Source organism: Emys orbicularis, chromosome 10 (genome assembly GCF_028017835.1).
Source record: "Emys orbicularis isolate rEmyOrb1 chromosome 10, rEmyOrb1.hap1, whole genome shotgun sequence".
Taxonomy (NCBI): Eukaryota; Metazoa; Chordata; order Testudines; family Emydidae; genus Emys; species Emys orbicularis.
In genome coordinates this window covers 18,323,490-18,345,795 of record NC_088692.1, presented here as the reverse complement: position 1 = coordinate 18,345,795, position 22,306 = coordinate 18,323,490, and the positions used below count along the sequence as shown (strand labels likewise).

Here is a 22,306-nt window from a genome sequence, read left to right as displayed (position 1 = left end):
CCCGAGCTATTCTACCAGACAATCGCTTTCATACCGTCACAAGCGTCATTCAAGGGCTCAGGGCCTTTCCGGTTACCACAATAAGGACGTGCCTCGCCCTGTTGGGTCACATGGCCTCGTGCACTTACGTAACCAGGCATGCCAGACTGCGGCTTCGCCCACTTCAGGCCTGGATATCATCGGTGTACCGTCCTCATCGGGACAACCTAAACATGGTGGTCACGGTTCCGAGCTCGGTCTTGACCTCCCTCACCTGGTGGTTGGATCGCAAGGCGGTTTGCGCAGGAGTGCCGTTTCACGCCCCACAACCCTCCCTGCACCTGGTCACAGACGCTTCTTCTCTAGGATGGGGCGCTCACCTCGGGGAGCACCATACCCAGGGCCTGTGGACCGCACCCCAACTAGCCCTGCACATCAATGTTCGAGAGCTGATGGCGGTGCGCCTGGCATGCCAGGCATTTCTCAATCTCCTACAGGGCCGTTGTGTGTTAGTTCTCACCGACAACACCACGGCCATGTTTTACATCAACAAGCAAGGAGGAGCCCGCTCGTCGCTTCTATGCCAAGAGGCCATTCGCCTATGGGACTTCTGCATCGCCCACGCGATACATCTCACGGCATCGTTTCTTCCTGGAGTCCAGAATACGCTAGCGGACCGTCTCAGCAGGTCTTCCAGACACACGAGTGGTCAATTCGCCCGGACATCATCTATTCCGTCTTCCAGAGGTGGGGATTTCCCCAGGTCGACCTGTTTGCATCTCGAGCCAACAGGAAGTGCCATGCATTCTGCTCCCTACAAGGGCGAGCTCTGGGCTCTCTGTCGGACGCGTTCCTTCTAACCTGGAAAGACCACCTGTTCTACGCTTTCCCTCCATTTCCACTGGTCCACAGGGTACTGCTCAAGCTCCGCAGAGACCAGGCACAGGTAATTCTAGTCGCTCCAGCTTGGCCAAGGCAGCACTGGTACACCACACTGTTGGAGCTATCGGTTCAAACACCGATCACGCTTCCCTTGTGTCCAGATCTCATCTCTCAGGACCACGGCCGACTGTCACCCCGACCTGCAATCGCTCCACCTCACAGCGTGGATGCTCCATGGCTGAATCGGACAGAGCGGCAATGCTCGCAGCCCGTCCAGCAGATTCTGCTGGGAAGCAGAAAGCCCTCTACACGGACCACTTACTTAGCCAAGTGGAAACGGTTCTCCTGTTGGTGCGAGCAACGAGCTACGTCCCCCTTGCAGGCGCCTATTCCTCTCATACTTGAATATCTCCTATCCCTAAAACAACAGGGCTTGGCGATATCTTCAATCAGGGTTCACCTCGCCGCTATTTCGGCGTTCCACCCAGGAGAACTCACTTCCTCGGTCTTCTCTAACCCGATGGTCATTAGATTCCTCAAGGGCTTAGACCGACTGTACCCGCAGCAACGCCAGCCCGTTCCGACGTGGGACCTCAACCTGGTTCTTTCCAAGCTCACAGGATCTCCGTTCGAGCCATTGGCTACCTGTTCACTCCTGTACCTATCCTGGAAGACAGCCTTCCTTGTAGCCATCACCTCAGCACGGCGCGTTTCTGAACTCAGAGTGCTTACGTCCGAGCCCCCATACACTGTGTTCCATAAGGACAAGGTGCAGCTTCGCCCCCACCCTGCCTTTCTTCCCAAGGTAGTCTCATCTTTTCACGTGAACCAGGATATATTTCTCCCGGTCTTCCATCCGAAGCCACACGCTACTCGCCAAGACCAGCGTTTGCATTCTTTGGACGTACGCAGGGCCCTGGCTTTCTATATTGACCGTACAAAGCCGTTTAGGAAGACGACACAACTCTTCGTTGCAGTGGCCGACCGGATGAAAGGCTCACCCATCTCCTCACAGTGCCTGTCCTCTTGGATCACGTCCTGTATTCGTGCTTGCTACGACCTGTCCGGTGTCCCGACGCCGCGCCTCACCGCTCACTCCACGAGGGCCCAGGCCTCCTCGACTGCCTTCCTGGCTCAAGTCCCGATCCAGGACATTTGTAGAGCTGCAGTTTGGTCATCGGTCCACACATTCGCTGCTCACTATGCGCTGGTGCAACAATCCAGAGACGATGCTGCATTCGGGTCAGCGGTTTTGCACACAGCAATGTCTCACTCCGACCCCGCCACCTAGGTGGGGCTTGGGAGTCACCTAATTGGAATCGATACGAGCAAGCACTCTAAGAAGAAAAGACGGTTACTCACCGTTGTAACTGTTGTTCTTCGAGATGTGTTGCTCATATCCATTCCAAACCCGCCCCCCTTCCCCACTGTCGGAGTAGCTGGCAAGAAGGAACTGAGGGGGCGCTGGGTCGGCTGGGGTATATATCCAGCGCCATGAAGGCGCCACTCCAGGGGGCTCCACAGCCGACCCACCGGGTGTTGCTAGGGTAGAAAATTCTCCGACGATCGTGCACGCGGCGCGCGCACACCTAATTGGAATGGATATGAGCAACACATCTCGAAGAACAACAGTTACAACGGTGAGTAACCGTCTTTTTCTATAGTGCATGTGATCAAAAGAATCAGATGACAAACACTGTCTCTCAGCCATGGGGGTACAGAGGTCTTTCAGGGGGTACATCAACTCATCTAGATATTTGCCTAGTTTTACAACAGGTTATATGAAAAGCACTGGAGTACAGGCTAGAATTTCATACAGTCAGCTTGTTTATAGTGGTCTATATAGCTAGCTATATACTGAAATGTAAGTACAATATTTATATTCCAATTGATTTATTTTATAATTATATGGTAAGAATGAGAAAGTAAGCAATGGCAGTAATAGTATACTGTGACACTTCTGTATTTGTCTGATTTTGTAAGCAGGTAGTTTAAATGAGGTGAAACTTGAGGGATGCAAGACAAATCAAGACTCCTGGAAGGGGCATAGTAGTCTGGAAAGGTTGAGAGCCATTGGTCTAGCAGATAACCACCATTCATTTCCTGACTGCCCCAGACTTTTTGGCTGATCTTAGGTGAGTTATTTAGCCTCTTTAACCATTCCACCACTTTTGAAATAGGACTAGTGATGCTTACCCACCTTTGTAAGTTGTGGGGACATGAAAGTAAGAATGCACTGTACATGTGGGAAGAACGCCTATTATTCGTGGTTTACAAATACTAACCATTCCTCAACTAGGTAAGCAGGTTCTGCTTCCAGAAACACTTCCAAAGGCAATTAATTCAAGGAGTTGGATTTAATAGTGGGTAGCATGCAGGTTTATGAATAGCCACTAGATGCAGTCTTTCAAGTTTGTTAGTCAGGCTAATGCTTTTCTCTAAAGTCCACCTCCGGCTAGCCGAGGGGAGGGGCACACACGCAGTTCAGAAAACTTGCCTGCTATTGGATTTGGAGTTCTTCTGAACAATCTGCAAAGATTAGATTTCACTCAGGAAGATATCTAAACGTTCTGAGCAGTGCCACAGGTTTTCAGCACCTCTCTCTTCCCACAGCCTGCTTTAGAACTGAAAGTTTTTACAAAACCTTCTAAGGCAGCTCCATACTAAGGCATTGTGCTGGGTGCTGTAATCCAACGTGTTAGTTGCTGAATCTTGTTTCAGAAATTAAATGCATCTCTAGCCTGCAGCAACTAGCTAGTAAAACCACAGCCAGAGATTATGGAAATCTTACATTAGGCAGAGTTAAATGGGGACTATTACTGAAGCAAAACTACCTAGACATGCAATTTGCTTTAGTATTTTACAGCTTTCAAGATTCTCTTCATGTTACCTCATTTTAGCTTTTCCATGTTGTATTGTGACATTTCAATTTGTGACTATAGATGCATCAGATATAGGATTATAACTTCAAAGTAGTATCAGCTAATGAAGATGAGACAGATATTCAAACAAATAGCGTCCACAGAAAATTACTTCTAGTTGCATTTGCAGTCTCTTCGCTTTTGTCAGTGCAAAAGTGTTTGTTTTTTTGTTTTTTTTTAAATGCAACCAATGCTGCTTCTTCCCTTAGAATCATTCCAGTGCTTGTGTATATGGTAACCTCAAACACTACAAGTCTGCTTTCAAGTTTTCCATCTGTGGAAGGCTGGCTGATCACATAGGACTACTCTCCCTTACTTTTAAGTGCTAAATCGCATTAAAGAAAGCTGTAATTGCCACCTGGGTTTTATTTGATCATGAATGGGAAGGAAGCCCATATTAGAATGTAGTCCATAGTAGGCAAGTCTGGAAACCCCTACTCTAAAACAAACTTAATTATGTACAGTAAAATCTGTCCTGGGATGGTGCTCCTGGTGCCACCTACTTACATACATGCCCTTCCCTTGCATCTGGTGTAGGGACTATTAATGCGAAGGAACAGATGCTTTAGGCCTGGTGTCAATAGTATTGGATCATGAAATAAACTGAATATACTCTAATACATAAGACAACCTTAGCCTAAACTGAGAAGTCATCCAGAGACATTAAAATATTCTTCCATTTCAGAAGTTTCCAAAGTAGGATCACATCAATGAGGTGCTTTATGAGGTTAAAGCAAGCACACCTACTGCAGATAGACTACTGGATAGAGCTATACACATGTTAATGGCTGATTTTTGTAATTACACTTGGGCTCCATAAGCCACAAACAAAAGAAAATAACTAAATTAGTGAGCTTAAAACTAGAGTGAACCTCATTCAAGGGAATACCTATCACCACGGCTTTGATGTTACATCTACATTTCAACTATTTCCAGTCTGGAGGGCAAGAACACAAAGCAAGGAATTAAAGAAAACGATGGTACATCTTAAGGTGATCCCAAGAGCTTTATGAACATCAAGCTACAAGATTGAAAGCTTGCAATGGGAACTGCATCCATCACCACAAAATAGCACAAACAGGTATCCCCATGCTTACAAAAAAATGAGAACTTGTTTTTAGGAATACGTAATGTCTTCCAATTTTCTTTCAGGAATCCTTTTAACACCAGAACCATTATTTTGCATTTATCAGTCTACAGCTACTCTTAGGTTATTCAACTCAAGCACTATGAATAAGGTTAGTTTTCCATCTTAGGCTCAGTTTAGGATTCTGCAGTGGAAGACTTCCATCGATCCAGTTATTTTTAATACAGTGATTGCACTGATGCCCAGGACACAAAGATAAAGAAATCTGCAAGTTGTATACTTGATTATACTAAGAAAAACTATATATTTAATGATTAAAAATGTAAAGATGTTTGTTCTATTCCAACAAGTCTATTCAAGTTTTAGTGTAAGACCTGGTCTACACTAGAAAATTAGGTCTATTTAACTACGCCAGGTTGGGGTGTGAAAAATGCACACCCGAGTGGTGCTGTTAAATCGACCTAAGTCCCTGTGTAGACAGTGCTGTTAGCCAGTGCATACCCAGTACCAATCCCTGACAAAGTTGCCCTGATCTATTAAGCTGTTTTGGATTCTTTGAGTTAGTAATTTGTTTTATGAGTTAAAGTAGTAAATAAGATGGATTGTCTCAAATCATGATGTTCCATTATAAGCCTGCTTGTTAGAAAATTAACAGCTCCTGTGCTGTTCCCTTTAATTGCTTAGAAGAATGTATAGCTGTGAAATAGTTTAACTTCCTCTAATTGCTTAGTAGATGGGTGTATAGTTCTTTGTGTGAGTGAGTTACGCAAGGATGTGAGTAGGAGTCTAATCACAAAATGCCAGTGTCATCCTGTCCTGATGGCCGAAGGAGTGCAGATTAACGACCTTGAAGTGCAAGGCATCTGCCCCAAACTAAGAACCAAGTATAAGATAAGGAGCAACTGTGTAAACACCAGTACCTAGTTTGTGATTGAGGATCCAAACATCACTGATGAAAGATGACTAAGAACAGCAGATTTGCAATTAACAGATCCCAGCTGACACAGCAAAATCCATAGACTTACATGAAAGACAACTACTATAATAGTGGGCGAGAGCCAGGAGGCTTTGGGTCACTCTGCAACAACAACAAAGAATCGGACATGTTCAACGGAGGCCCAGCTCCCCCTACTCGTGTTCAGTCTAGCTGGCCGCTAGGCTGACTCGAGCAACAATAAGGACTGGCAACTAGAACACCAGATGCAAAACCTTTGTGTGCGTGCTTGTTTGAATATCTGCATATACTTACTGATTTTTAATACTTGTTTAGCATTTTAAATAAACACAGCGTATTGCCTTGTCCCCTGAAAAAGATTCGGTGAGTTTTTATAAGCATTACAGTGCTAATCAATGGAAGGCTTCTTCCCTCAACCTAGCTACCACCTCTTGGGGAGGTGGATTACCTACGCCAATGAGAGAACCCCTCATATCAGCATAACTAATGTCTACCTTGAAGTGCTACAGCAGTGCAGCTGTGCTACAAGGAAGCCTGCTTCACGTTCTCTGGTACTGTTTGAAATGAGCTGTCTCTTCTCCTGTTACGGCATTAAAAAAAAAAATCCACAGTATCTTGGGGGTACTTGGACTTTGAAGAATGTGACCGATAACTCGATACGGATCCAATTTTTGTTGCTGCCTGCTCTGTTTATTTGTGGGAGATTGAGATCTCAGGGTTTTTTGCCATTCTGGAATGGGTTCAACAGTCCCAGAACCTCACAACTCTAAATTTGCACAGCTACATTGAGAAGGCATATAAATTGGTATTCTTTTAAACAAGCTTTAACAAAAAGATTAATTGGAAAACCTAGGAACAAATTGATTAACTGTCCGGTGTACTTATTTCCTGGACTAGTAAAAACTTTTATAAGATTAGGATTTAGATTTCAAAGCACACAAGCTACTTTGCTATTCCCTGGGCACTGTCTTCATAGCAATTTGCAAACCATCTTTCATCACCTAACCTTAAGGAGAAACAATCCACAACAACCACCCTAGGCACTAGATATTCATACTTCCGAATAAGAGGTGGCCCCAGTCATAGGCTATAATACTGTGCAGTTCAACATTCCAGAACTTACACAGAGGATTTGGGGGCATTTTGGAGTAATTGGCTATAACTTGTTTCTTGTTGAATTGGAATTAACAGCTCGGTAGAATTAGAAAACTGTAAGCAGAGCAGAATAGATGCCAAATCTAGAACTGGCTCAATTACAATACGTTTTACAGTGTGTGGAGTATACCATTAGGTCTTAAGTGTTATTACATATTGTAGTGAATCAATAAGTGTTCCCAAAGGAAGTGTTCCAAACCATTAATACTGAATGCAAACAGAGTCCATTTGAACAATTTATTAGTATGCCTGTTTTACAAGTTTTAGAAAAAGAATCCCAGGATTTTGCCTCCTGTGTGTTTTCGCCTTGCTTCCTCATGGTCCATGATGCCAGCGGAAGTTGTCAGCACTATGTACCTATTAAGTAAAAAGTATTTTCAGTAGCATATTATGGTAGATTTCCCTACCATTCATACAGTTAGAAAAACAGTCCAATCTCATTTTTGTAGTGCAACGTCTCACTTTCTTTAGCCAATGCAAGGAAATGTGACAACTTAGACTACAACAGTCCTAATGTAAATTAGTTATACAAACCCTACAAATATGCTATTTTGACATGTTTGAGAATTTAAAGTTGTACTAATGTCAAATTTAAATTTGACAATATGCTCTTTAAAGCAGACTTCCTGACTTTCCCACAAACCTTATCTACACTAGGAATTTTCATTTGACATTCCCGTTAGCATTGTAGAACTGAACCAGTGTTAGCAGGGTCATAAGCCCCAACTTTGCGGCTGGACCATGTTGCCATTTTCAAACCCATGTCAATTACCTGCTCATAATAAGTGTATAGTTGGCATTGCCAGATTGCTAACTGAAAACTTCATATGGTAGGACTCCTAAAGTTGCTCATGCTGATGCTGCTAATACTTTAATATTAGTACTAAGCTGCAGATAGCTGAGGTAACTTTAGTTATTTCTAACACCTATCTATGGTAATTAGCATGCTTTCTGGACAAAAGTTGACTGTCAAGATTAACCTCACAAGAGTTTCTATTTAATTCACGCAAAATATGCTGAAGTATATGTACTAGAATACTAGAGCAATGTTTAGCTACAGTTAACTGTTTATAGTAACTGTACATTTTGCAATGCATCTTTCCTTGCTTTGGTGTGTCTGTTCACTTATTCACAAGATTCAGTGTCAGTGGGATTCTACTATATTGATTTAATGTAACAGCCAAGGCCTCTATTAAAAAGAAAGTCCTTAGTTTGATATCTAGAGAATTTTTTTTTAAAAAAAGACCTCAGTCACTTCTGATACGACACCTATACCCAAGTACCTGTTAATTTGTATTTTTATTAAAACTTTCTTTTTAAGCGTTTCTACAGAATTAAGACCAACAGTTGGAGGGAGAAGAGTGAGAATGATGTAGATGAAATTGACTATATGAAGTCTTGTCAGATGCACAAACTGAAAAAGGGAGACGGCTGTCTCTTGGTGCTAACTTTTAGCAGTAGTTAAAAAATGCTTATATAAAAACTGTTTTTTAAGTGTGTCCCCCCTTTCTGAAGAAGTGATCAGAACAGAGATCTTCAAAACAATGCTAGTTTGATTTATGAAATTACCCTAAGAGGTTTTCTTTTGCACCAACTACTTTCACTTAGAACAATTCATAGCAGTTCTCCTATTTGTGAATTTCAGCAATTTAACTCTGCATATCTGGCACTTACCCAAACTGACGTGAAGGCAAAAGGTTGTTCTGCCACTTTTCCAGGTCCTTCAACTGAACATCAAATCTGGGACTGATCACACCACACTATAAAACAAAACCCCAACAGAAGCTGAAGAACTTTGATACAGGAGGACTACTACATATATTTCTTCCATTGTTGTATGCAGTGTAATTGTAGCCCTATTGGGTCCCAGGTTATAAGAGAGACAAAGTGGGTGAGGTAATGTTTTATTGGACCAACCTCTGTTGATGAGAGACAAAAGCTTTCAAAGCTACATGGAGCTCTTCTTCATGTCTGGGAAAGAAAATTGTTGTAATAAGTCATAAATCCATCTATAACCCATTAACACGCACTCCCCTTTTCAGCCTATGATTGCAGAGGTGTTAACAGGCCATCCTCCCTTGAATGGTCCATTATAATCTGTTCCACCATGCATTTTACTGTAAATACCTTACCTAGACCTGAAGAAGAGCTCTGTGTGGCTCGAAAACTTGTCTCTCTCACCAACAGAAGTTGATCCAATAAAAAAATAATACCTCGCCTACCTTGTCTCTCTACACAAGTCGCAGCATTTAAAAGGCATTCAGCGCTATATCTCTCTCCAAAGCATTGATCAGAAGAGGATTAATAGTGCCAATCAAGTATCCAACTTGTATGACAGGGAAAGACCAAAGTGTCCAAGAATGGCACTCCATTACTGCATCAACTTCATCCACAGTGCATACTCAGGTTGCCAGCTGGACTAAGCAGAGGATCTAACTATTCAGTTCTGAGCGGTTTTGATACTACCACCTTCTTCCTTTCAACTAGATAGGCTGCAACTACATTGCTGCTGGGGCTACAAACTCAGAAGGCAATGCCATTTTGTGGTCAGTTCAGTTCTCGGAGAGCACAAGAGCATGCTGTATACTACTTGAAAGAAAGCATTAACTCCCGAGCATTCTTACCAAGGAATGGAGACTACTCCCAGGTTCTTAACCATGGCAAAGAAGAACTGAATATCTACAAAGTTAGCTACCTGGACACAAACTTTTATTTTAGGTATGTCTGAGAAATTAAAAACCATGCCTAGAAACTAACCACCTAATAAGAAATGTTCAAGTTAATTATATTAATCTTATGCAAATGATTAAAAAACTAACAGTGTAGTTAGAACTGCCAATATATAATATCTCTTGGGTTAGTATCATAAGTGTTGACGTGTCAATAACCAGCAATGCTAACAATCTGGCCCCTAAAGTGGAGCAGACAGCAACTTTCATTTTCACCATTTAATTGGTATTTACATTTATTTTAACAAGTCTTTGCCACTTAAGCATGCACAAAAAGTATGCTATTGTTGCATTGTTCAATGTTTGACTGTCCCACGTAACAGAACTGCTCTAGAAAAACATTTGGTTGTGCCAAACATCACTCAAAAAACAATTGCCAAGTAGCTCAGTGACAACATAAACCCTTATCCTAAAGTACAACAGACTCCAAACTGTTATAAAGTTCCATCTGGTCAAATTATGAGATTCTACTACTGCACTTTTATAATCCTCAGGCTGCTCCAGACAAGTAATTTCCAGCTGAAAGACATGTTTATGTGAACAGATTTCTGTTCTTTATGGAAGCGATCCAAAATATGCTCGTGAGGGGTCAACTTTCTCTGCTACCAATTGAGAATGTTGACATACCGGATGGGCAGTGTTTTCATTTAAACTATTTTAGTGAGAAATGGTTTTGAACCAATGGAGGAATCTGTTATAATAGATCATGATAGTAACTGTCAAGTTATACAGCCCACAGGATTTCCAGACAGTTAAAAGAAATCTTCTTGACAACCCAAAAACACTACATGGATATTTAGGAAGAAGTTATGCAATGCACTGACATATCTACAAGATGCACAGCTCAATAGTTCACTGCATACAAAATCCAGTTAGTAGCAGAAAGGCATGGCTTCTACAATTTTCTCTAGTCATTTACTAGTATTATGCATCACCTGGATACAAGTTTGCATTTCTTAAACATTTTCCGAACAAATCTGTTCCAATTAAAGTCAGTTTAAATGCTTCAGTATTCAATTTCTAGCTCACTGATTATTTCATAATTGAATTGTTGTCTGAAACTAGAATATCAGACTACACAAATATAGACAGGGTGTATGAGTGGACAATAAATACTTTCTAGAAGGCTCCTAAGGAAAAAGCAGAGAAAGCGGTGCTGGCAAGCAAAGTTCCCTGTACATATTCCCACACAAGCTTCATTTACTTTGTTATGGTTGCTCAAGCACATTTTTATTCAGCACAATCATTAGGACTCAAAAAAGCTTCCACTTAAGCCACATGCAGACCAGCCTCCATTCACACGCCCTTATCAAATTATCTATCATTACACAACCACATTCACAGAATTCCTTCAAAGATTAATATAAATGCATATGAAGTGTATATTTCTCAGAATTAAACAGCTTTCTAGAAAGAAAAAAGAATTCAGCACTAAATCAAACCCTACCTTGTTCAGTCTGCCTGTGAGATTAACAACAATTTTCCCAGCTCTGTGATCGTCAATGATCTCAAATTCACCAATGTAACCTGTGAACGATTAAATCAAGCAGAACCTTTATTATCCAAACTAGTGCACTGTCTCAAATGCAGACAAATCAAAAACTTAACATTTAGGCCATGTCTACATGAGAGAGCTGCAGTGGTTTAACTTAAAATCAATTCATATACCAGTTTTATTAAACTGCTGCCAAGCTTTTTTGGACACCTATTTTAGTTTAAGACTGACTTATTTTGGTTTAGCTTAAGAGTCCTAATCAACTTAAGCTAAACCAAATAAGCATCCACACACAGTCTTTCGCCTTGGTATCACTGAATTGGTTTAACAATCACCCTTAAAACTATTAGCACTCAACTGTTAAAATGGTGCAACTTTTTCATGTAGACAAGTCATCACATTTCAGCTATTACTGAATACACAACTATTATTCTCCATATAATGTACTTAATACAATGGTCTCATATCCAGCAATATTCGAGGCAGCACTAACTTTGTAAGGTTAGTCCTGCATCTCTCCAAGTACTCTTTTCAACTTGGCAGTTTAAGGAGTTGATTAGCTTACTCTACAAAAGAGCAGAGTAACTGATCAGCTCACTTTCCCACAGAGTCAAACTAAATGCAACTTAAGTTAACTTGAAAAGGCAATGCATGTTTTACCTAAGGAATCACTCAGACACTGACCACTGTGGATAGCTTCCAAAAAATTGCATTGTTGGTTTTATCTTGGCAGCATACCCAAGTTTTTCCAATTCTATCCTTCACTACACACTCCAAGCAAAAGACAATAAACAAAGTATTTGCCCTTGCCCACTCCCCACCCCAAAATGATTTTTTTTTTGCAGTTTGAAACATTGCAAGTGATGCTACAGGATGTCAAGTATCAGAGGGGTAGCCGTGTTAGTCTGGATCTGTAAAAAGCGACAAAGAGTCCTGTGGCACCTTATAGACTTACAGACGTATTGGAGCATAAGCTTTCGTGTGTGAATACTCACTTCATCAGATGCCACTACATGCATCTGACAAAGTGAGTATTCACCCACGAAAGCTTATGCTCCAATACATCTGTTAGTCTATAAGGTGCCATTGGACTCTGTCACTTTTTGCTACAGGAGATAGTCAAGCTTTACACTATTTTGGTGCCGCTTACCTTTTATAGAAATAATTAGATATGAATTTTACTTTCTGATGACTTACCATGCTTCATCATCACAGTTAAAAACCGCACGATTACTTTAGAGCACGGTCTAATGAGAACTTGACGTTTTCCACGTTTCTCTGCATTGTTGATGCTCTTAAGGGCATCGGCCAGAACATTCATGCGCACCATGATGCCTGTGTGTGGAACAAAAAGTTAGTTATGGGTGCTAACTTCTTGCTTTCACATTTAAGCAGGGATACTTTTAGAAAAAGTTAACACTGTTAATTTCAGAATTTTTGAACTCGGAACAGCAGATAGTAGATAATGTTTTCACCCCTCAGCTCACAGAGAGCCGAGAAGCAAAAGCTTCAAGATGTTTTATGCAAACAACACGCAGGTCGGATTATTATTTGTGCATGTCCACCACAATTCAAACCCACCATAACTATATTCAACAGTCTACATTTTATGCCACAAAAAGTTTATACAACATATACAGCATAAAACTTAAGTGTTTTACAATAAGATACGTTCAGAGACAAAGACTTACATATGTCTAGACAAAGACTAGACAAAGCATATTTAAAGATGCTGCAAGACATCCCGGCCAGGATTTTTCATAAGTGACCAGAGATTTCAGGTGTTCAATATGAAAAAGACCTAATTTCCAGAGATTAGCTGTACTTTCTGAAATCAGTCACCCCAAAACTGAAGCAGTCACTAGTTATTTTTGGACCTATTGGTTAATGTGGGCTAAAATCTCACAGTAGGAACTAGGCCTGTTGAGACTGTACTGGAGTACTGAGCAAAATCTTAGACCCTGATTAAATTACAGAACTGTTACACCATTAAAGTGACATGGCTTTGCACTTTTGGGGGGGGGGGGTTACTAAATTACTCAACTCTTGATAGTGGGTTTCAAGAATCATTTACCCCGCATTATACCCTGTCCAGGGCAAGGACAAAACCTTTTAAGTATTGCCCAATTCACCCATCTCTGGCAGAAATCCAGTTGCATATTGAAGATACTGTGGCACTTGGGCACTCAAGCTTATGTTCTGATGACTAGGGCAACGTATCCCACAGTTAAACAAGGCATTGTACTATCGCCCCATTTACCATTACACTGTTGGCGTTTGGGCTATACAGTTTTACAATAGGCTCGGAGGTGCTTGGAGTCCAGAGGGGATGTATCAAGCCACGTTGCCACACGCAATAAGCTCCTGCCTGGTGTATTTATCTGCACTGTGCACGGGGGCATTTACAGCTAAACTCAATCAGCACCCACCGATTTAACAGGAGATAAACTACGGGATATTTAGCGTGAACTCAGAGAGACTGACTGCTCCCTGCCCAGGCCCAGTCTGCGCCCTCCCGCCCCGATTCTTCCTCCTCTTCCAATGCCAAGCCTACGTCTGCACTCCCCCTCACCCCCGCGATGCCCCCTCCTACCACCGCCTCTCCCAGGGCCCAGGCTACCGTCCCACATTCCCCAGCTTCCACCCCCCCCCCCTTCCTGATCCCACCATCACGCTCCCCGGCCCCAGCCTGCCACCCGAACCCCCCCTCCCCCTCCAGCTCCCTCCAGTGAGCGGGTCTCAGGCTAGGAAAGCGCCTCCCCCCTCCCTATTCGGGTGGCTCCACCGGCGGCCGTGGCGGGCGCAAGCGGCTCAAAACCGACTGTGCCGGTTGGGCGGAGTCCGGAGGTGGCGGGAAGGCGGGTGAAGACGCCCGCAGGGCCAGGATGGGGATAGTACACGGCGGATGGCGCCTAGGGCCCAGCGAGGCCCGTAACTCACCGGTGCAGCAAGATGGCGGAAAAAGGAAGAGGCCAGGCGCGTGCAGGGTGTTATGGGAACTCGGGGTGGTGGAAGGAGATCTCAGGGATCTCGCGATACCCGCTCTCCCAGTCGGAGAGAAGCGCTCGCCTGTCTCTCCTGTTGTCATTGGCTGAGAGCGGCGCCCGCCATTTTTTTTGGCCCTTCCTCGGACAGGCAGCCGATACTTCCGCCGGGTATCCAATAGCAACCGGAATACTTCCGATCCGGGAGGGAGGAGGGTGAAGGCAAGTGTGAACGGACAAACCTAATGCCCGCTCACCCTGTCACCGCCTTTTGGGAGGGGCGCGCTCCGCAACCCGGTGGCCCACAGTCCGACGGGAGTTAGCTGGCTCGCGGGGAGTAGGTGAGCTCCGCATCTTGGGGGTGAGGGGAGCCCTGGGGCGAGGAAGGGGGCTCAGCGTGAAGGCCTTGGCGCAGGGAAGCGACTCGTTGCAGTGAGGGACGAGCTCGGAGCTCGCATGCTTGTGGGGGAGCCCTAAGGCTCAGCCCGTCCCCCACTCAGGGGTGCCAGAAGTGGGGAACTTAGTGCCCCACATGGTGTAGTCCACTAAGCGGGGACCTCCAGGCTAGGAAGCCATGGGTTGAACTCTGACTTGCAGTCAGGGCGACCTAGTAAGGAGGAAGCTAAACACCAGGGGGTCATGCAATGAGCTCTGTGCCTTCCAGTCAGGGGGCTCTGATGGGGGGAAGTTACCCAAGGGGGTCATGGGGTGAGCTTTGTGCCTTGCAGTCAAGATGTCCTGGTAGGGGGGAAGCTAGACACCTTAGGGGGTCATGGGGTGAGCTCTATGCCTTGCCCCATCAAGGGCTTCATAGAGGAAGCTTGCTGCCTCTCATGTTTAGAAGCATTCACAAGGGGAGAACTTGTCACCCCAAACAGTTAGGGAGCCCTAACAAAGACGTTTAGTAAGGGCTTCAGGACCTAGAAGTGGGGAGCTCAGCAACCAGCACAATGAGCGGTGGAACTGGCTGGAAGAGAGCTTTGTGTTGTGCATTTGACAGCATTCCAAAGACATTAGTCGAAATGACATCAGTTGGTAAAATTGTTAATAATGATGCAGAAAAAGTAGAAATATTCAACAAATATTTCTGGTTTGTATTTGGAAAGAAACAGGATAATGTAATCATATATGAGGCTGATGAAGTAGTTTCCAGTGCATTAGTAACTGAGGAGGAGATCAAAGATCATATACTAGGGATAAACATTTTAAAATTAACAATCCTGAATAATTTGTACTCAAAAATCCTGAAACAGGTGGATGAGGAGAACTTTGGTCACTGATGTTAATTTTTAATAAATTTGGGAGTACCAGAGAAATACCAGAAGACTACTAATGTTGTGCTAGTATTCAAAAAGGGGCACGTGGGATGACCCAGGTAGCTATAGAGCAGTTAGCCTGACATAAATCCTGAGCAAAATAATATAAAGTTGACATGGGATTACATTGATAAAGGATTAAAGATAGGAATGTAATTCATCCCATAATTTTATGGAAAATAGGTTTTATGGCACAAACCCAATTGTGAAGATTACACGTTTAGTTGAGAAAGGTAACTATATATGTATAGACTTTTGTAAGCTGTTTGATTTAGCACAACATAACATTCTGATTAAAAAAATAGCATTAGACAACATCAATAAAGCACATGTTAAATGGATTCAGAGATGGCTAATTTATGGATCTCAAAAGGTAGTTGTCCATAGGGAATCATCTTCAAATGGGGATGCTTCTAACAGGGTTCTGCAGGGATCAGTACCAGGTCCAGTTCAGTTCAACATTTTCATCAATTGCCTAAAACTAAATATAAAATTACTACTGATAAAATTAGTGGATGACACAAAGAGTGGTGAAGTGGTAAATAATGATAAGAACAGGGCAGTCACACAGAATAATCTGGATTGCTTAGTAAGGTAGGCCCATTCAAACAAAATATTTTAATATATCCATCTAAGTTATACATCTAGGAACAAGGAATGCAGGGCATTCATACAAAATGGGGGACTGTATCCTGAAAGGGAGTGACTGAAATGGAATTAAGGGTCTGAGCATACAAGCAACTGAACATGAGCTCCCAGTGTAATGGTGAGGCAAAAAGGGCTAATGCAATCCCTGGAAAACTAAACAGGAGTAGGAAGGTGATTTTCTCTCTATTTGGTATTGGTAAGACTGATACTGGAATACAACATACAATTCTGATATCCCACATTTTAAAAAGGATTTTGAAAAATTGGGGAGGGTAAAGAACCACAAAAATTATTCAATGAGAAAATGCCTTACAGTGAAAGCCTTAAAGAGCTCATTCTGTTAGTTTATCAAAAAGATTGAGAGATTACTTGATTGCAGTGCGTAAGGCCTTCACCAGAAGATATCAGGTAGTTAAGGGCTTTTACATCTAGTGAAGAAAAAACGGAATGCCTCCCTTTCTGTAAGATACACTTTAGTCCAACACAAGTTACTTGGAGCATAAGCTTTTTAGGCAGGGACTGTCTTTTTGTTCTGTATTTGTACAGTGCCTACCACACTGGGGCAGTATGGTTATACAAATTATACTGGTCTCAGTGCAGGGGTAACAATGAAATGAAAATGAAGCAGTGAGAGATAAAAAGGCATCTTTTAAAAAGTGGAAGTCAAATCCTAGTGAGGTAAATAGAAAGGAGTATAAACACTGCCAAATTAAGTGTAAAAATGTAATAAGAAAAGAAGAACAGCTAGCCAAAAACTCAAAAGGTAATAAAATGTTTTTTAAGTACATCAGAAGCGGGAAGCCTGCTAAACAACCAGTGGGGCCCCTGGACGATCGAGATAAAAAAGGAGCACTTAAAGTTGATAAAGTCATTGCGGAGAAAAAGATGGTTACTCACCTTTGTAACTGTTGTTCTTTGAGATGTGTTGCTCATATCCATTCCAATTAGGTTTGCGCGCGCCACGTGCACGATCGTCGGAGAATTTTTACCCTAGCGACACCCGGTGGGTCGGCTGTGGAGCCCCCTGGAGTGGCGCCTTCATGGCGCTGGATATATACCCCAGCCGGCCCAGCGCCCCCTCAGTTCCTTCTTGCCGGTAACTCTCACAGAGGGGAAGAGGGCGGGTTTGGAATCGATATGAGCAACACATCTCGAAGAACAACAGTTACAAAGGTGAGTAACCGTCTTTTCTTCTTCGAGTGCTTGCTCATATCGATTCCAATTAGGTGACTCCCAAGCCTTACCTAGGCGGTGGGGTCGGAGTGAAGTACCGTGGATTGTAGGACCGCTCTACCGAACGCTGCATTGGCTCTGGCCTGCCTAACGATGGCGTTGTGCGAGGCAAATGTATGTACTGACGACCAAGTGGCGGCTCTGCAGATCTCCTGAACTGGTACGTGGGCCAGGAACGCTGCCGACGAGGCTTAAGCCCTCGTAGAGTGAGCTGTGATAGAAGGGGTCAGGACCCCCGCTAAATCATAGCACGCACAAATACAAGACGTGATCCACAAAGAGATCCGCTGGAGGAGACCGGGAGGCCCTTCATCTGGTCCACTACCGCAACGAAGAGCTGCGTCGTTTTCCAGAAAGACTTCGTAAGCTCAATGTAGAAGGCGAGAGCCCTACGAACATCGAGGGAGTGCAGCCACTGTTCCTGACTACTGGCATGCAGTTTCAGGTAGAAAACCAGGAGGAAGATGTCTTGGTTGATATGAAAAGACGACCCCATCTCGGGAAGGAAGGCAGGATGAGGTTGTAGCTGCACCTTGTCCTTATGGAAGATCGTGTAAGGTGGCTCCGAGGTGAGAGCCTTGAGCTTGGAGACACGCCTCGCCGAAGTGATAGCAACGAGGAAAGCTGTCTTCCAAGAGAGGAATAAGAGGGAACATGTGGCCAACGGTTCAAAAGGGGCCCCCATAAGCCTGGAAAGGACCAGGTTAAGGTCCCACGTGGGTCCTGGCTGTTGAACCTGTGGGTAGAGGCTGTCTAGTCCCTTGAGGAACCTACCAACCATGGGGTTGGCGAAAACAGAACAGCCATTCACTCCCAGGTGGAAGGCTGAGATGGCTGCCAGATGAACTCTGATAGAAGATCTCGCCAGGCCCTGCCTTTTCAGGCTCAGGAGATAGTCCAGGATGAGAGGTTCAGACGCTTGGATGGGGGGGCATGTCATGGAGAGAACACCAAGAAGAGAATCGCTTCCATTTAGAACACCAGCAAGAGAATCGCTTCCATATATGTGGCCCGAGTGGAAAGTTTCCTGCTGCCCAACAGGACCTGCTGCACCAAACGAGAACAGAGGAGCTCTGAGTGGCTCAGCCAAGCAGCATCCACGCCGTGAGGTGGAGGGACTGAAGAATGGGGTGACAGAGGTGGCCGTGATCCTGAGTGATCAGATCTGGAAAGAGGGGCAGTGGGACTGGGGCATCCACGGAGATCTCCAACAGCGTGGTGTACCAATGCTGCCTGGGCCATGCTGGGACGACCAGGATCAGACGTGTCCTGTCCCTGCGCACCTTGAGCAAGACCTTGTGTACAAGGGGAAATGGCGGGAAGGTGTAAAACAGGCGGCTTGTCCACGGAAGCAGGAAGGCGTCTGTGAGGGAGCCCGGAGAGCGACCTTGAAGGGAGAAGAACACCGGGCATTTCCAGTTGCCACGTGAGGCGAACAGATCGACCTGGGGAAACCTCCACTTCAGGAAGATGGTATGGATGACATCTGGGCATATTGACCACTTGTGGGATTGGAAGGATCTGCTGAGGCAGTCCGCCAATGTGTTCTGGACCCCTGGGAGGAAAGATGCCACCAGGTGAATGGAGTGAGCTTTGCAGAATTCCCACAGTCGAATGGCCTGACAAAGGGGGGAGGACCGAGTGCCACCTTGTTTGTTGCTGTAGAACATGGCCGTGGTATTGTCTGTGAGGACTGCTACACAACGACCATGCAGCTGCTCCTGGAAAGCTTGACAAGCCAGACGAACAGCCATCAGCTCTCGAATGTTGATGTGGAGGGAGAGATCTGACTGGGTCCAGAGACCTTGTGTCTGGGTGTCCCCGAGATGGGTGCCCCATCCCAGGGCTGACGCGTCCGTGGCAAGGGATAAGAAGGGCTGAGGGGTGCGGAATGGAACTCCTTCGCACACCAGTCGTGGGTCCAGCCACCATTGGAGGGAGGCCAGGACTCTGTCCGGGACGGTGACCACCAGGTTCATGTTGTCTTGGCCTGGGCAATAGACAGATGCCAGCCATGCCTGAAAAGGGCGGAGCCGTAGCCTGGCATACCTGGTTACGAATGTGCAGGAAGCCATGTGACCCAGAAGAGTCAGTGAGATTCCCCCAGACACTTAAGGCAAGAGTCGTGGGGGTCGCCCGTCGGCATGGGCTTGGAGCAGGAGCCGCAGGGCTTAAATCCTGGAGCTTTGGGCATGAGCCCAACAACTACGGGGGGGAGAAACCCCTCACCCCTAAAAACTACAACTACTAGACTAAACTACAACTATGACAACTAACACTATAACTATGTACAAACTGCAATAGGAGCGCTAGGGAGAGTGGAGTGTTGGCTAAACCGAGCTCCATAGTTCCAACGACAGTCATGGGCGGTAAGAAGGAACTGAGGGGGTGCTGGGCTGACTGAGGTATATATCCAGCGCCATGAAGGTGCCACTCCAGGGGGCTCCACAGCCGACCCACCGGGTGTTGCTAGGGTAAAAATTCTCCAACAATCGTGCACGCGACATGCGCACACCTAATTGGAATCGATATGAGCAAGCACTCGAAGAAGAACTAAATGAATTCTTTGCTTCAGTCTTCACGGCTGAGGATGTTAGGGAGATTCCCAAATCTGAACCATCCTTTGTGGGTGACAAATCGGAGGAATTGTCACAAATTGAAGTGTCAGTAGAGGAGGTTTTGGAATTAATTGATAAACTTAACAGTAACAAGTCACCGGGACCAGATGGCATTCACCCAAGAGTTCTGAAAAAACTCAAATATGAAATTGCGGAACTATTAATTATGGTTTGTAACCTGTCCTTTAAATCAGCTTCTGTACCCAATGACTGGAAGATAGCTAATGTAATGCCAATATTTAAAAAGGGCTCTAGAGGTGATCCCGGCAATTACAGACCGGTAAGTCTAACGTCAGTACCGGGCAAATTAGTTGAAACAATAGTAAAGAATAAAAGTGTCAGACACATAGAGGAACATAAATTGTTGGGCAAAAGCCAACGTGGTTTCTGTAAAGGGCAATCATGTCTTACTAATCTATTAGAGTTCTTTGAAGGGGTCAACAAACATGTGGAGAAGGGGGATCCAGTGTACTTAGATTTCCAGAAAGCCTTTGACAAGGTCCCTCACCAAAGGCTCTTATGTAAATTAAGTTGTCATGGGATAAGAGGGAAGATCCTTTCATGGATTGAGAACTGGTTAAAAGACAGGGAACAAAGGGTAGGAATAAATGGTAAATTTTCAAAATGGAGAGGGATAACTAGTGGTGTTCCCCAAGGGTCAGTCCTAGGACCAATCCTATTCAACTTATTCATAAATGATCTGGAGAACGGGGTAAACAGTGAGGTGGCAAAGTTTGCAGACAATACTAAACTGCTCAGGATAGTTAAGACCAAAGCAGACTGTGAAGAACTTAAAAAAGATCTCACAAAACTAAGTGATTGGGCAACAAAATGGCAAATGAAATTTAATGTGGATAAATGTAAAGTAATGCACATTGGAAAAAATAACCCCAACTATACATACAATATGATGAGGGCTAATTTAGCTACAACTAATCAGGAAAGAGAGCTTGGAGTCATCGTGGATAGTTCTCTGAAGACGTCCACGCAGTGTGCAGTGGCAGTCAAAAAAGCAAACAGGATGTTAGGAATCATTAAAAAAGTGATAGAGAATAAGAATATTGACAGATGTAGTCTCCTCATATCAAAAACGATATACTGGCATTAGAAAAGGTTCAGAGAAGGGCAACTAAAATGATTAGGGGTTTGGAACGGGTCCCATATGGGGAGAGATTAAAGAGGCGAGGACTTTTCAGCTTGGAAAAGAGGAGACTAAGGGGGGATATGATAGAGGTATATAAAATCATGAGTGGTGTGGAGAAAGTGAATAAGGAAAAGTTATTTACTTGTTCCCATAATATAAGAACTAGGGGCCACCAAATTAAATTAATGGGCAGCAAGTTTAAAACAAATAAAAGGAAGTTCTTCACACAGCACACAGTCAACCTGTGGAACTCCTTGCCTGAGGAGGTTGTGAAGACTAGGACTATAACAGGGTTTAAAAGAGAACTAGATAAATTCATGGAGGTTCAGTCCATTAATGGCTATTAGCCAGAATGGGTAAGGAATGGTGTCCCTAGCCTCTTTGTCAGAGGGTGGAGATGGATGGCAGGAGAGCGATCACTTGATCATTACCTGTTAGGTTCACGCCCTCTGGGGCACGTCAGGATACTGGGCTGGATGGACCTTTGGTCTGACCCAGTATGACCAATCTTATGTGTTCTAAATGTAATGGCCTATGGTATACAGATCAGATTAGATCCAATGGTCCCTTCTGGCCTTAAACTCTGAAATCTCTTTTGAAACAGCAGGAAAAGAAATTGAAAGGAACTGTGATAGCGAAGGGTACTGAGCACCTCGTGTAGTCAGAAAGCCCCACAATGGGACACCAGCACCACTTTGCCAGTAAATCTGATTCAAGCAATACAAAACCACAGCTGCCTAACCTCAAGCGTTTGGGTCTGCTACTGTGGCTCAAAACACAGAAGACAACATAAGAGGTGGCCTGCACAAGAAAAATTACTGGTATAATTATGCTGGTAAGTTTCTTCATGTAGACAAACCCTGAAAAAAGTTTCTACCTTAAACCAGTTTATTTATGATCTCTCCTTTTAATAGCATGTATGATAGCACTCCTAATGAGGTGGGGTAGCAGTTGTGTGCTTTGTTGAAAAGGTCAGGTTTGAGTTTTGAGGCATTAGTTTCTCTGGTTGCTATATTTTCTTATAGGTAACTTCTTCATTGTAGCACTTTCTTCACTAATGTAATATACTAACAGCAGCCCTTCATACTCACTAGTCTCCAGCATTATGAAAAAAATGTATTCAGATCCTAAAGTTTTCTTTGTGAGAAACGGGGCCACTT

General features: G+C 44.1%; 1 protein-coding gene across 1 annotated transcript; it reads right to left on the bottom strand.

Moving 5' to 3' along the window:
• Positions 1–7,202: 7,202 nt before the first annotated feature.
• On the bottom strand, positions 7,203–14,306 carry RPS15A (ribosomal protein S15a). Its single transcript, XM_065411825.1, has 5 exons — positions 14,144–14,306; positions 12,401–12,538; positions 11,156–11,235; positions 8,654–8,739; positions 7,203–7,336 (listed from the first exon to the last, which is right to left on the bottom strand). The coding sequence occupies exons 1-5, from the start codon at positions 14,289–14,291 to the stop codon at positions 7,243–7,245; spliced, it is 546 nt and encodes a 181-aa protein (XP_065267897.1). The 5' UTR covers positions 14,292–14,306; the 3' UTR covers positions 7,203–7,242.
• Between the last annotated feature and the right edge of the window lie 8,000 nt (positions 14,307–22,306).